At 40.8% G+C, this 15,384-nt stretch overlaps 1 protein-coding gene across 1 annotated transcript; it reads left to right on the top strand.

Annotated features, from left to right (window-relative positions):
- The first annotated feature begins 2,941 nt into the window (after positions 1 to 2,941).
- On the top strand, positions 2,942 to 10,294 carry LOC105933954 (MOB kinase activator 2). Its single transcript, XM_012873742.3, has 5 exons — positions 2,942 to 3,440; positions 6,472 to 6,611; positions 6,701 to 6,797; positions 8,774 to 8,898; positions 8,990 to 10,294. The coding sequence occupies exons 1-5, from the start codon at positions 3,358 to 3,360 to the stop codon at positions 9,226 to 9,228; spliced, it is 684 nt and encodes a 227-aa protein (XP_012729196.2). The 5' UTR covers positions 2,942 to 3,357; the 3' UTR covers positions 9,229 to 10,294.
- Positions 10,295 to 15,384: the final 5,090 nt, after the last annotated feature.

The raw sequence follows: 15,384 nt of genomic DNA, 5'->3' as shown, positions 1-15,384 counted from the left end.
TGAGCATTTTTTAAAAATAATTTATCTTCAAATTACTTCCAGAAACTAAGCTAATTCAACCCGAACAGCCCCAGTTTAAACACCTGTGCAATAATGGCTTTATTTACTGCTACGAAATGGTAACATATGGTTGCATAAAGGGAGGAAATTACACTTTATCTGTTCAGAATGGGGATATGAATTGGCAATCAAGCACTTTACCTGGAGCGAAGGAAATCATTTGCAAGTTTCTGAAGTTTGTTTTGAAAGGCTTATGAGTGTAACAGACAGTTCAAGACGAGTGACAGTCCAAAGCTATATATATATATATATATATATATATATATATATATATATATATATATATATATATATATATATATATATATATATATATATATATATCTTTGCCTGAGTTGTTCTAAACCAGAATCACCTATTAAATTAGCCATTCTTCAGTTTCTTCTTGTTTTTCCTCTTTCTCAGGGCAGGAGTTGACTTTAACTGCTTACAGTGTCTCCAGGGTGATATACACAGACTGTGGTATTTATTTATTTGTAAAAAATCACTCTTTTAAGGGGCATATCTGAGTTGTATTTGCTGGTTATCCCACCCCCCTCGAAGAGGCAGGGTAAGGTGGACTTGGAATAAGCCAACCATGTAGATACCGTAGTTGTTGTCGTCTTTGTTTTTTTTTTTTTAAATGCTTTCTGCCAAAGTGTGTCTTCCCTCCAGTGTCACAGCTGGGCCTCATATCTGTGAAGTAGCCTGCTTTCTTGCAGTGGTCTTACACGTCTAGATTAATGAAACAGCGCCTCTTTTTGATCTTCCTCTGGGTTTTTTTTTTCCTGTTTTTCCCCTCCTAAGTCATGTGGTGAAGTTAAGAGCAGTAAAAGAGGGATAGACTGAGTCAGAACGAAAGTCTTTGAAGAATCGCCTTCGATTGCAGCTTTTCGCTTTTATCTGTCCTAGACTTTTGAGCTGTTTGAAGTTCTCAGACAGAGTGAGGTTTGCTTCATGTCAGGGTTGAAAAGAAAGGGTTGTGTACAGGGTCGGAATATTTCAAAGCGTCTTTAATCAAACTTCGGCTCTCAGCGACGGATCCAAAGTTTCTGTATGGGTGTTGGGAGTATAACGGGTACGTTGCAATGTTATGCATAAAGGCGCTTGGTACGATGCGGTTAGGTTTGCACATCAGCCTCCTTCCCCTTCATGGGTAGGTGTCCTAAAGTTTAATTGAAGAAAAGAAAATCAAAGAGGTTGTTTTTGTTTTGGATCTACCCGTTGTCCAGTATTAACAGTGCCTTGCAAGGCGTTCATACGCGTTGATCTTTTTCATAATCACATCTTACAAACTTCAATGTATGTAGTTAAGATTTCATAACAGACAAGTATCCAACACGTTGCGTAAAGCGAAAATGAAGATTCTGCATAAGTAAATTTTTGTCCCGTTTACCAAAAAATGAACTGAAAAGTGTGGTGTACATTTATGTTCAGCCCATCTGAACCATTACTTTGCAGAGCCTGGTCCTTTAGCCGCCATTACAGGTCCTCAAGTTAGCTAAAAAGGTTTTCTTTTGCGATTACTCTGCATTTAGATCCGCCCATCTTATCCCCTCTGACCCGCTTCCCTGTCACCGATTGAGACGAGCATCTCCCCAGCATGACGCTGCCACCACCGTTGGTTGGGGATGGTGATGTGCTCATTGTTCGTATCTATCACACATATAAAGGACCTGACCAGAGCACCGTTTTTCACGTTTGCTGTGTGGCTTGTAGCAAACTAGAAAACAGCGGTTTTCTGTAAGCCACCATTTGTGGATTGCAAAGCCAATAGCTGTCCTGTCAACACATTTCTCAAGTTGGAAAAAAGGTATCAAAGGGGAGAGTACGCACAAATCCACACTGCAGCTCTCAGATTCTTGTTTGCTGACTATATTTTGAGCCCTGCGTCGTTTTTCCCTGCAATTTACAGTTATGCAACGCTTTGTGTTGATCTGTCAGACAAAGTAATCCTACAAAATGCCCAGAAGGTTGTGGCTATGACATTGTAACAGTTCAAGCAGTATGAACGCTTTTGCAAGGCATTAAACATTGAGGCCATTTTAGAAAATTTTTTCTTGCACTCTAACTTTATTTTTGAGTGAGTTTGTGTGTAAATGAGAGGGAAAGTGTTCGGAAAGACTGCGGTGTTGCTAAATGCCTTTTTTTTTTTTTGTCTGATAAAGTGAACTGATGCTGGTGTTTTGTTATTTTTTTCCCCTTTGTTTTCCTTTGAAAGTAATGTGTCTGTTACCTGTCGTCCATTTAGCTTGTACATTCAGATATGAACCTAATAAACATGTCAAAAAAGAAAAAGAAGAAACTCGAGTGTCTGTTTGTCCTCCGCTCGCCAATCGGTACCGCTTGGAAGACAGAGCAAACAAAGCGGGCGATATGGAGAACACGGCTCCGGTATTCTTGTTTACCTCTGGGCCGGGTGGATTGGGTTGCTTGTCGTCCGTGTCGGTGCTACACCCTCGTGTCACCTCCAGCGTAAAAAGCTGCCTTCTCACTTATCTGAAGCTGTGCTTTGGGAGGAGGCGATCAGGACCCCCTTTTTTCTGAGCCCCTACACGTCTCATATTGGCTATTTTCATCTTGTAATCTTATCTAGATATCACCCTCAGGCGTGTGTCTCCATTCCACTGCCTACCAGCGTGTCATCGCATTCCTACATAGCTCCAGCACATACGCTGAACACACCTTCAGCTGCTCCAGGCTCTTCTGTTTTCCAAATTTCTTTCCTTTTTGGTTTATTTGTTGTTGTTTTACCAAACTTTTGCACCTTTTTTTTCGGACGACATCCGTACCTGCCTGCGCCTTCTGTGAAGCATCCACACATGTGAAGAGAGCAAGCGGAGCGGAGCGGGTGGATGGGTGGGAGGAAAAAAGAGAGGAAGGCGGAGTTGTTTTGTACTTTTATGGGTTGTAGAGAAACCTGCCTGTCTGCTTGGAACGGAGAAGGGAAGAGGGAGAAGGAGGAGCCTGCTGGGTGTGGGACTCCAGACAAAGGAGACATAAACACACTGACACTGGATCAGTGGCGCAAAGAAAAAAAGCAGAGAGGACAGCTGGGAAGCTTCATTTTTGCCTGAACTCCGACTATAATTTGGGAAAACCTCTTGGGAGGGGAAAAGGCGATTTGTTGAGAGAGTGTGTGTGTCAGAGAGGGAGAGAAAGCTGTGTGAGCTTGTTTGCAAACTGCTGAGGTATGTTTGTGTTGGAGCTGGGCTTCACATATGCTGCCCACAGCGTTCAGAAGTGTGTGGGTTAGTGTGTTTTGGGATGGAAAAGTGGGGCCGGCCCAGCAAACAGCTCTGCTCGTAGCTTTACGCCATGGGGGGATGCCACAGTTACCCCTCAGCCGCGAAGGTGGACACCAAGACTCCTCAGCCGTCTGACATCCACAATGATAAACTGTAAGTTGCATTATTACTTCTTTACTGTTTTTTTTGTTTTTTGTTTTTTTTTGTTTTTTAACAGTCTTGAGAAAGAAATGTCCTCATATGCTTTGCCTCTTTCTACTGGCTGTCTAGATCCTCCTTTAATGAACTGAAATGTTGAACAGGAAACTGAAACCATTACTATTAATGGTGCAGAAACTCGGCTGCACATGGCTCAGAGGAATGTCCTCCAGATAAAAACTAAATGTGTGTGTGTTGCATATTTGTCCGATGCCTTCGGTGATTGCGGGTTTCTCCTACCCCAGTAACACATGTCGGCTCATTTTTTTCCAGCCTGGCGCTTGAAGAGCGGCGTTTATTTCAGACACCACGGCCGAGGTAAAGGTGGCCAGATGGGCCAGAAGCGAGAGGGCGCAGCGTTTGCAAAGGGGGGGGGGGGGGGGTGTGTATGTGTTTACACACAAACATAACATTACGAATGGCCTCCAGGTCCATTGCGTCTGTGTGCACTGATGACCGGTAGCCTGGACAGGAGGCTGGTAATTGAGTTAACACCGTGAAGCCGCGGAGGAACAGGATGTTAGTAGAAGTAGTTCCTGTGGACATTGGGGAAGTTTGACATGGATTTGCGCTACTGTACAAATGTTTACCCTTCTTCCCCCGTCACTATCCATCCCCGTGTGTGTCTTCCGTGAGCTGGACCTTTTTAGACAAAGACCTCCTGTTTTAAACCATTAAACAAATTTTCCCCTGCCCAGCCGCCTCTCTCTCTCTCTCTCACACACATATTTACACCGAGGTGGGGCTGAAACCTCATACAGAGAACAGAGTTTTCCTTATCACAACAGGCAAGGTCACTCTGTGTAAACCTTCAGCTGCTGCGTGTGCGTGTGTGTGTGTGTGTGTGTGTGTGTGTGTGGCAGCTGCATTATCCGCTGTACTTTGAAATACAACGTCCTACAAAAGTGTTTTGTCACATTGTTTGTGGTTATAAAGTATTTTTTATCAGAATTTAATGTGAGAGACCAAAACAAAATGATGCTTAACTGTGAGTCTGTAAAGCCTAGCGTGTAGTTATTTATCCACCGTTGCTCTGATTCCTTTTAGATAAAAGCCATTGGAATAATTCGCCTGCAGGAGTCATAGGATTGATAAATAAAGTCCACGTGCTTGTAAAAGCTGGAATTTTATTTTCATAAATTTTCAGGTCTGGATAAGTAAGGGGGGGAAAAAAGGGTATGGTGAAAAATTCATATTTACAGACTGTCATTGTCTGTTTCTCCCTCCTGTATCCATTCCTCCATCCTTTTTTAGTGGCCTTCTTCCTTCCTGCGGATTGTCCGTCCTACCTACCTTGAGCCCTTCCTTCCTATGTTTTTTTTTCCGTCCAACATTGCTTTCCTTCTTTACTACCTACTTTGTGGTGTTTCCTTTCCTTTTTGATATCCTTACTTCTTTCTGCCTTCATTTCCTACACCCTATTTTTTCCTTCAGTGTGTCATCTCTTCCTTATTTGTGTGCTTTCCTTCCTCCTTATGTCTCCTTCTTTTTTTTCCTCCCTAATGTTGTTTCTTTCCTTTTTTTTGTGTCCTGCCTTCTTCTCTTACTACCTTGCTCCATTCCTTCCTTTCAGTTTCTGATTTTGGCAGATTTGACAGAAGCCTGTCCATAGCAGAAATATCTCCCAAACATTCGTGGCAAATTTTAGTATTTTATATTTCAATACGAACATAAAATGTCTGAGAACTGGAGACCTTAGTCAGGAAAAGTACGGAATATTTATAAGAAAAATGTGTAGGAACCCTGGTAATCTATAATTACTGAGATTGTTTGTGAAGGTTGTTTTATTTTATTCAGCACATTTGTGGAAAAAAAAAAACAGCCTTATGAGCACCAAGGAATAAAGTGGTGTACCACTTTAAACCGGGGTTAGGTTAAGAAAATGTAAATCACACCGAGCACTGTCCGCGCATCTTCTGAAAAATGACACAAATGCAAAACAGCTCTGGTGGAAGAATCATCCACTTCAAAAAACCTGCCCTTTATTGGAAGAATGGTGAGAAAAAAGCCATTTGTTAAAGGAAGCCAGAATGTGGCTTTCTGATAACACTATTTGATGGAAAACCTAACATCTCCGTGAACACACCATACTGTGAGTGAAACATGGTGGTGGCAGCATCATCCTGTGTGAAGGCTTTTCCTCACCAGGGACAGGAAAGCTGGTCTTAGTTGGAAGATCATAGTTGCTAAACACAGAAAAATCCTTGAGGAACGGCAGCCATAAAGAAACAGACAAGACGACAATGCAACGGTTTGCCCAACATGTCAGAATGGCCTAGTTAAAGTCCAGCTCTAAATCCGTCTGTAGTTTTTCAAGTGTTGCCAAAGATTCTGAATTTACAGTCACTCTCTGCCCAATCTAACTCGGCTTGAGCCGAATTATATCACAAAATGTAAACGTACTAAATCGTTAAAAAATACTTTGGGATCGCGCTGCAAGTCTTTCAGAAAGCGTCGAGCGGCCGTTCTCAACATAAAAAGTCAGACCTACCCACCTGCTACTTTAAATAGTCAAATTGCGTCACCGTGTCGGCTGTCCAGGATAAGTTGGCATTTGCATGAGGCGTCCTCTGCAGACTCTCCAAACATGTCCTATCATTCCAGACACATGGACGCTTCTACCTTTTTATAAGTAGGAGGTGATGCATGGTGCAAAGTCTCACAGCGTTTCTCCTTCCAATCATTTTGCTCTGCAGCAGTAAGCCTCATTAACATTAATTACCTCAGCCCTGAATAGACTGGCTATATTGCATTAACCGCTGAAGTAGTGTTGTTATTGCAGTATTTTTTTTTTTTAAAGTGTTCCTCATGATATGTGAGCCAGCTATAAAAGGCACAAGACAGATGAGTACGTTATCTCCAAACTGCAGTAGGAGTAATCAATTCCCCCGGTCCACTGATTGTTTTAAAGGGCTATATTTTCCCTATTCTGCAGCCCTTCTATTTTTGTTCCTTCGCTTCGTTAACTTTATGCCGTCTTCCCAAGCGGAATCAACAACAATAACCAGGAGGAGCCTCCGTATTTGCAGCAGCAAAACGCTTGCCAGAGGATCACAAACGCAGACATGTTGTCCCTCACATCGCTGCCGCCTGGCATGGACAGGGCAGAGTGGCTGGCCAGCAACAGTGAGTATTATCAGCTGATGTTGGTGCTCTGCGATGGACACCTGGGAAAAAAAAGAAACCCACTGGCATTCACGTCTCATCTGTTTCAGCTGTGGCTTTTTTCAAGCACATAAACCTGTTCTCCAGCGCCCTGTCAGACTTCTGCACTCCCAGCACCTGTCCAACCTCCTGTGGACCAGGCAACACGTAAGTTACTGAGCCTCACACTGCAACCAAGCAGGAGGTGGGTAGAGTAGCATTCAGCATGTTAAGTAGAAGTGAAATCGATCATAACTGTATGATGTAGTATGTAAAAATGATTTAATTAGACAAAAACACTAAATTACATGCAAATTATTGGATTGAAAGGAGAAAAATTAGTAAAAATAACAAAACATCTAACTGGACAAAAGAGACATTTCCAAATTGCTCTTATTCACAGCATAAAGTTTTTGAAACCAATTATCACAGTGGGTAATGTATATCAGAACATTACACTGCAAAAAGGGAACTCAAAGTAAGTAAAATTTTCTTGAAATGTGTGTTTTTTATCCTTGATTTGAGCAGGTAAATAAGACTATTTGCCAATGGAATAATATTTTTGCACTCAAAATAAGAACAATTTATCTCCACCGTCTTATTTCAAGTGCAGGATATCTAATTATCTTATTTTAGGGGTAGAGATACTCATCCCATTGGCAAATAGTCTTATTTAGCTGCTCAAATCAAAGAAAATGTACACTAATTTCAAGAAAATTGTACTTACTTTTAGGTCCTTTTTGTAGTGTATAAAGTGCTTTCACTGAAAATATTCACTTAACCATGAAAAGGTATGACAAATTGACATGGCCCCTGCTGTTAAAACATAACCGGTTTCTCACACCTGGGTTCTCCTTCTCCGGCCACACCTGTTCTCAATAAAGGGGGGAAAAAATTAAATAGGACCTCCCTGACAAAGTAAGTTACGGGAAAAGATCATCAATACCTCGACATTATGCTGAGAAATTCAGGTACAATTGAGAAAGAAAGCAGTTGAGATCCATCAGCCTGGAAAGGTTACAAAGCCATTTCTAAAGCTTTGGGACTCCAGCGAACCACAGTGAGATCCGTTGTCTACAAGCGACAAAAACATGGAGCTGCTGTGAACCTTACCAGGAGTGGCTTCCTGACCAAAATCACTCCAAGATAACGGTGAGGACTCATCCAACCGGTCACAAAAAGACCCCACAACAACATCCGAAGAACTGCAGGGCTCACCTTCGTTAAGGTCAGAGTCCATGTCTGCACCATCAGAAAGAGGCGGGGCAAAAATGGCCTGCATGGTAGAAGTCCAGGACAGAACCATCGCCAAGCAAAAACACTCGTCTCAGTTTTTCCAGAACACATCTGGATGATCCCCAAGACCATTGGGGAAATATTTGTTGAACCGAGAAGACAAAAGTGGAACTTTTCAGAATGTGTGTGTGTTCCATTAAATATGGCATTAAAGTAACGCCACATTTCAGGAAAAAGAACATCTTACCAAGAGTAAAACATGGTGGTGGTAGTGTGATGGTCTGAGGCTGGTTTGCTGCTACAGGACCTGGAAGACGTGCTGCGATCAATGAAACCATGAATTCTGTCGTCTACTAAAACACCAGAAAGTCCGGCCATCTGTTTGTGACCTCAAGCTCAAATGAAATTGGGTTCTGCAGCAGGACATTGATCCAAAATGCACCATCAAGTCCCACGTCTGAATGAGTGAAGAAAAACTAGATAAAGAGTTTGGAATGGCCTAGTCAAAGTCCAGACCTGTCTCCTATTGAGATGCATGACCTTATAAAAGGCCGATCATGCTAGAAAACCCAACAATGTGTCAAAATTCTCCCACCGCTCTGGAGGAGACCCTTGCAGGTGTTGAAGCTGAGGGTGGCCCCAACCAGTTACTGGGTTTAGGGGGCAATCACTCTTTTCACACAGGGCAATGTAGGTTTGGATTTTTTTCTCACTTAATAATAAAAACCCTTAATTAAAAAAGCATTTTATATTTACCTGTGTTGTAACTGACTACAAACACAAGTATTCAGGAAGGGTGCAAACTCCTCTTCACACCACTGTGTTGTGGCGCTCAGCGTCACGCCAATGAAGAGACGTCTGAATAAATGTGTCGTTTCATCGCTGAGGGTCTGTCTTCCCGTTTCCAGGATCTACTTTTGGACTGACGACCACGGCAGAAAGCTGAAGTGCTCCGCTCCGCTTTACGTCGACTACGCCATGTCGTACATCCAGGACCTCCTGACTGATGAAGACGTGTTCCCCACAAAAGCAGGTCGATTTATCTTTTGCGTTGCTCTGGCGCACGCCCTCATCCAGCCGAAACCTAAAAATCTCTGCTTCTTCTCCTTCCCCCCCCCCCCCAGGTGTAGCATTTCCGACGGGATTCTTCTTCCTGGTCCAGAAAGTCTTTTTGCTGTTGTTCAGGACTCTGGCTCACATTTACTGGTCTCACTACAGTGAGGTACTGGTCGTGGGCCTGCACCCACACCTGAACACGCTCTTCTCCCACCTGCTGCTCTTCTGCCAGCAGCACTCGCTGCTGGAGCCTGAAGACACGAAGCCTCTGCAGGACCTCATCACCGCTCTGGAGCGGCACGGATGAAGCGCTCATATTCCCCTTCTCTTGCTTATTTATTGGTTACGGTCTAATTTCTGGCTTTTCCTGGCGAAGCTGCAATTAATATTCTAGTTTGGGGTTTTTAAAGACGAGTCTGGGAGATGGAAAACGCCAAAGATGATATGGGAGCTTCTGCTTCCTGTTACGAGCTCTGCTTTTGACTTTTTTTTTTAATCTTTAAACTTTTATTGCATGTCTGTTTTTTAAGCATAAACGTATGTTGTTTTACTGTAGATGACATCATCCATGTCTTCTTCCATGTAAGACTCAATTAAAATGTTACTTCAAGAACATGTCTAGGCCAAACAAACAGAGCTGCTACTGTAGTGGGAGTCTGGAGGTCCCACAGTAGTAAAGTGTGAATGCAGTTCCTGTAAAAGCTCATCTGCTCCGTCTTTGTATAAAGATTTGTGACAAACAGTTATAGCATGATGAGAGACTGAAGGCTTCTTTTTTTTTTTATGTAATTTGTATGTGAAACTCTGGAATTATAGCAAGAGTTTGGTGCAGTCTTTAAGTTGAGCAACAGCACTACCTGCTGTACCCAGGGAAGTTCAGAATATCGTATATTTTTTCTGCTCTCTTTCTGTTTCTTTTATTATGAGATGTTGGATGTTGAAGTGGTGCATTCATTCATTCATTTATGTAACTGCACAAACCACTTTAGCCTTGCTTTATTGAGACATTTCAGTACGCAACAAACAAAAGGCAGCTCACGCCTTCTCGTTAAAGTGCTGTGATCTGGCAAAGGTTGTCTGTAAATGCCTGTCTTTAGACTTCGTGAGATACTGATTGCCTGGTTTGACTTTTTAAAACCAAAATGTTTTCGATCATTAAAAGTATACAAGAAAATTGTTCCCATTCCTGGAAGCAAACGCAACACCTTAGCCATTCCAGTTATGACGGTGACTGTAGTTCAGAAAGAAGAAGGTATGAGAGGCAGAAGACCAAACCCAGTGCCACTCCTGTCAGCTAAGAGCAGGAAACAGACAATTTGTACAGGTTCACCACAGTTGGACAATAAAGTGTATAAAACATTACCTTGCTCCAATGAGTGTCCATTTCATCCTTCAGAGGTGGGGGATCAGAGTTAGTCAAAGTAAAAAAAATAAATAAAAAAAATGTGTCGTCAGATAATTTTGAACTCCATATCAGAAATTACAAACGTATTGACAAATACCTTTTTTTTTTTTTTTTTTTTTTTACTAAGGTTTGAGGGTTTACTTTGCTTTTTTTTTTTTTACAAACTTTTCCATCTTGGCTTCATTTTTGTTTATTAAATCAAGACAGTAAGATTTGTGGTGGGTTTTTTTTATAACACTTGATGGGTTTAAAGGGGACATATGCAAATTCCACTTTTTAGCCCTTAAATATATTTTGTGCTGTACTCAGAGCCTCTATGAGTTCAGGAAAGTTGAATATAGTCTTTCCAGGAGCTGCTTAGATATCTTTATTCTGTTTGGGTCATATTTCTCACTTTGTTCAGTTTTCTCTATTTTCTGTTATGTTTTCTGAACAGTTGCATCGTAGTATTTGCTACAGAGCTGCTAAACAAGGTCATGGAGATTGTGATTAACAAGTTTTGTAGTCCAAGCTGAAGGAAGCCGAAGTTGCAAGTGGAAATGAAGTAATTGGCTGTTCATTACACTGTCCCCCAGCATACTACAAAATTGGCCGATTGGGGTGGAGGGCAATGCTTTGTTACCTGGAGGGGCGGGGGATATTAAGTGCCTCCTTTAGATTTAAAAAGACCGCAGCAAAATGAGTCGCTCTCAGACGCACTTCATAACAGGGGTAAAAAGGAGGGACTTGAGGCTGAATTAACGAAGAATTCAGAACCAAAACGTTGCAGTTCGACTTTTTATAGACCACAACTGAGGGATTTCAATGTGAAAAGTAAGGATTTAAAATCATATGTCCCCTTTAAAATCAGATAAAACTAGAACTGAAAGAGGGTTACTTTCTTTTTATACCATGACTTGTTCTGATAGTTGCAAAGTAGCAGATCTCTGTAAATCCCCAACATTATACCCACATACTGCAGCAGCCAATAACCTTTAGGGACCCTTCAAGGAATATTCCCTCAAGAGCAGAAAAAGATTAAAATCCTCGGAGGGTTTTCCCTGAATCTCCTCTTGTCTCCCTGGAACATCAGTTCTTTGTACTGGAGCAAATTTGCTTCACAGCAGACAGATAAGACGACGTGCACACACCTGAAACAATATTCCAAGAAGTATTAGTAAAGTACCACAACTCCTCCCTGCGGTCGTGTGGTCAGGTTCACTCTGGCAGACTTTAGTATGTACGCCTCTTTTGAATTTGCCCCAAAGGTGTCACAATTTAATTCCTAAATTACAAAAGAGTAATTTATGTGAGACTATAAAAAGTGCAAATGAAGTTAAATAAGTACAATTATTCATTAATATTGAACTGCATTACAAACTGCAGATGTTGATTTAAATTTTAAATACATTTTTGCTTAAAATCCTAAACAAAAAATCCAATATTTATTTCATGGCTTCTCTTCAGTTAAAATAAAAAAAAATAATCTGCCGCCGTGGATCCTTAAATAGACTCTTGGATATGAAAGATTAAATAAATGAATAAATGTGAGCGATTAGGAAACAATCTGTAAACTAATGATCAATTATGTATTTATAATTTCAATGAAAAGTGGTTTAAAAGGGAATTTTATATCTGCGTTTTAGTGAAAACTGTTATAACAGTTGATCATCCAATAAATAACAATGCATCAGTTTTCTTATTAGCGTAAGTTCATGAATAAAAACACTGTAAAACACAGTAAAAGAGGAAAAAAATAATACAAAGTATATACATGAATTTAACTGTGTTTATACCTATGGAAGACAGCAGTTGTGCACATCTTTCCCTCTTATTACGTTGCAGTTCCTTATGTGACCACAGAGAGGCGACAAAAACCACACAGTCGCAACTTCAACCAAGACACGTCATCACTGAAACTGGGTCAATTAAAAGCAAGGCATAACACCTATAAGGAATCTTTATTGTCCCCAGAAGGAAATTGTTTTACAGCTCGCAGTAGCAAGCAAACAACCAACAATCACTCGGACAAAAAATAAATATAAAAAAAAACTGGTCAATCACTTATTCAAGGGAGCAATACCTACAGGGACAAATTAATATTTTAGTCCTACATATAGGAGTTCTGAGCTGGTAAGGGGCAGTGAGGTCATTTACGTGAATACCTGCAAGTCTGCTACACACCCTTACTATGCCCTGCAGTCTATAGCTATTTGTTTCTGACGGAAATAGAGCCACCCAACAAATAAAGGAAAAGTCGGGGATGGATTCTATAAAACATCCGTATAAAAGTGCTATCAGCATTAAAATTGCACATCTTCCTGTCAAAATACATGCGCTGGTGGGACTTTTTTACACACAGCATCAGTTTGGGTCTCAAAGGTCAGCTTGTGGTCTACATAAGTCCCCAAGGTACTTGTAGTTGTTGACAAGCTCCACTGCTTCATGCTCAATGCTGACAGGAGGGATGACTGAAGGGTTTTTTCTGAAAGTCGATCGACATCTCTTTCGTTTTTTCCACATTGATTTGTAGGAAGGACGAGCTGCTCCAATCCATAAATTCCTTCACTACAGGACCATGCTCCAGGTCATCACTGCTCAGCAGGGCCACGATGACAGAATAATCTGCAAATTTGACTCCGGCATTCATCGCTGTATAAAACAAATCATGAAGGTGAAAGAGTGCAGCCCAGTGGTGATCCAGCAGAGGAGGAAAGAGTGTCTGATAAAACACCATTAACCCGCACACATTTTGGTCTTACTGTGAAAACGTCTACAACCCAGGCTATAAGACCAGGATCAATGTTATGGGAGTCCCCTAGTCTCCTAAAACGGTGAGAAAATCACATTTCAACATCAAACATATTTTTCAGAACCCCAAACATCATTCAGACATCACTGTGAATTTCTTTCAGCATGTTCTGATTGTTTCTGCTTCACTCAGCACGCAGTCTGATCCAGTACCTTTGACATGTATGCAAGACAATTGTAGTTGTGTCTCAATCTAATGTTTACAGGGTGTGACTCGTCTTGTGGTGGCCATTTTTGTTGCCACCCCTGTTAAAGGTGCATAAAAAGCTGCACGATTAAGTTATCTTTTATTACAGCAATCAAGCCTTTAATTTAAGCACAAAAAAAAATCTCACATTTAGATTTTTTTTCTCAACAAAATTCCCAGTTGCCCAATTAATGGCCCCAACAACCTCTTTGAAATAAATGGAACGTAATCAGTTTTATTGATACTTTATGTTGTTGTTTATTTAAACTCATCAGCATTTTCAGGAAATATGTAGCCTATGTAGTACATATAAACGTAATAAATCTCTGAGGTATCCAACACACTGTTGCCCTCATAAAAATGTGACGATTCCATAGTACGGTTTTCCTTTCAAAGTATTGCATTAAACCAATGTATGTTTTAATCAATTAATTCCTTTTTTTTTATGTCTCACACGTAATGGCAAAACGGCTAGCACACAGTTTAAGATTGACAAGTACATCTCTCTGACTTTTTAAAGACATACGTTGTCCAAAAACTGGCATGAAACTTGTTTTGTTTTTTCCAGCACTCACAACTGACGTGGAAGCCACAGGCTCGTTTTTCAGTCATTCTCCTTGCATGTTTTGTGGTTGAAAGATGCTTTAAAAGTGTTGATTTTCAGCAATGTTCTGTTACTAGTGTTCAGTGGTGTCTCTGGCATGATAAATTAAATGAGGCACAAAATCTCAGCACCTACTAGCAGCAAAAAAAGTGTGATGCATACAACCTGACTTTGATTAATTTTAAATTAAACAGATACATTGGCATAAACCAACACACTAGAAATGCCATTTTATGTAAGCTAAAAGTAATAAAAATTTTATACATGAAATTACAAATAAAGGCTACCTCATATTGTTCATTTATTGAACAGCAAATATTCACATTGATCCTTCAATGAGCCAGCAAGGACAACCAATACTAGATTAATATTTGCTTTTAGTTTCCATTTTCCTATGTTTTATTTTGTTTAGGATTTCCTACATTTTATTCCAACTGTTTTTTTTTCACTTGCTTTTATTCTGTTTTTATTTTCCAATGTTTTAATCATGTAAAGCACTTTGCATTGTCCTTGCCCTGAAATGTACTATACAAATAGATTTACCTTGCCTTGCCTACATTGTCGCACACTATCCGGCAGAACGTAACATGTGCAAGTATTTTGATTGGATGATCCGAGCTTGGGGCCAGAGGATTTGTGCCCCATGGCTGTCGTCTGAGAGCGTGTTGGGTATGCGCATTGCAATTTCAGATGTCCATTATTTAAACAAACGTTGGTGGGCTGGCCCCAATATCAAGGTGCCTCAGGAGGATTTAGCGTACTGAGCTTGTCAGTATTCTGGCAGACTTGGATATATCGACACACATTTTTCTGACAGAATTTTATTGGTAAGGCAATCTGTCTTTTTTCCAATGTTACTCTATAAAGAGCGATCCTGTCCCACTGATTGTTGTGAACATAGAGCTCCACAGCGACATCTGGTGGGGCCTGGCCCCAAATGCAGAGACACCACAGCTAGTGTTGCAGAGCTGCACTAGCAGCACTTTCGTGTAACGCTTCAGGATACTGACTTCGCCATATTTTAAATGTAATATTTGATGGCAAATGGGACTGTTCAGCATCACAAATATTTTCATCTTGCAGGTTCGGCTTCCAAGACTGGAAACCGAGAAAACAGAAAGTGAAATAACATAGAGGATAGGAGTTTGTTGAGAGAAGAGGAAAAATATGGCTTGGTGATTGGTAAGATTTGCAAAAAAGTTGCAGCAAATTGTGAAAACTAGCATTAATGGTTGTGATTGCGAATAAACAAACTTCCTGAAGTAAGTTTAAGACTTTTTGATCAAACACGCACACCTTCTGCATAGAAGAAAAACACACAGCAACGTGCATCTGTTCCCCAATGTTGCAATAGGGCTCAGCTCTGCCACCTATCAGTGCAGCACAGTACTTTTCGCCTCACACATTGAATTGTAACTGCAGACTTGTGGCCAATTAGATAAAAACGAAATGTGTCACATATATTAATGAAAGACAT

The sequence above is a fragment of the Fundulus heteroclitus genome, chromosome 2 (genome assembly GCF_011125445.2).
Source record: "Fundulus heteroclitus isolate FHET01 chromosome 2, MU-UCD_Fhet_4.1, whole genome shotgun sequence".
NCBI classification, from domain to species: Eukaryota; Metazoa; Chordata; class Actinopteri; order Cyprinodontiformes; family Fundulidae; genus Fundulus; species Fundulus heteroclitus.
Note: the sequence above shows the minus strand (reverse complement) of the source record. Positions and strands in the feature narration are given on the sequence as shown.

Bases quoted from the DNA above. Each gene is read 5' to 3' on its own strand.
- LOC105933954 (XM_012873742.3), top strand. From the start codon at position 3,358: ATGGGGGGATGCCACAGTTACCCCTCAGCCGCGAAGGTGGACACCAAG. The intron at 6,798-8,773 runs GTAAGTTACTGA...TCCCGTTTCCAG, and splicing joins TCCTGTGGACCAGGCAACAC to GATCTACTTTTGGACTGACG. The intron at 8,899-8,989 runs GTCGATTTATCT...CCCCCCCCCCAG, and splicing joins CGTGTTCCCCACAAAAGCAG to GTGTAGCATTTCCGACGGGA.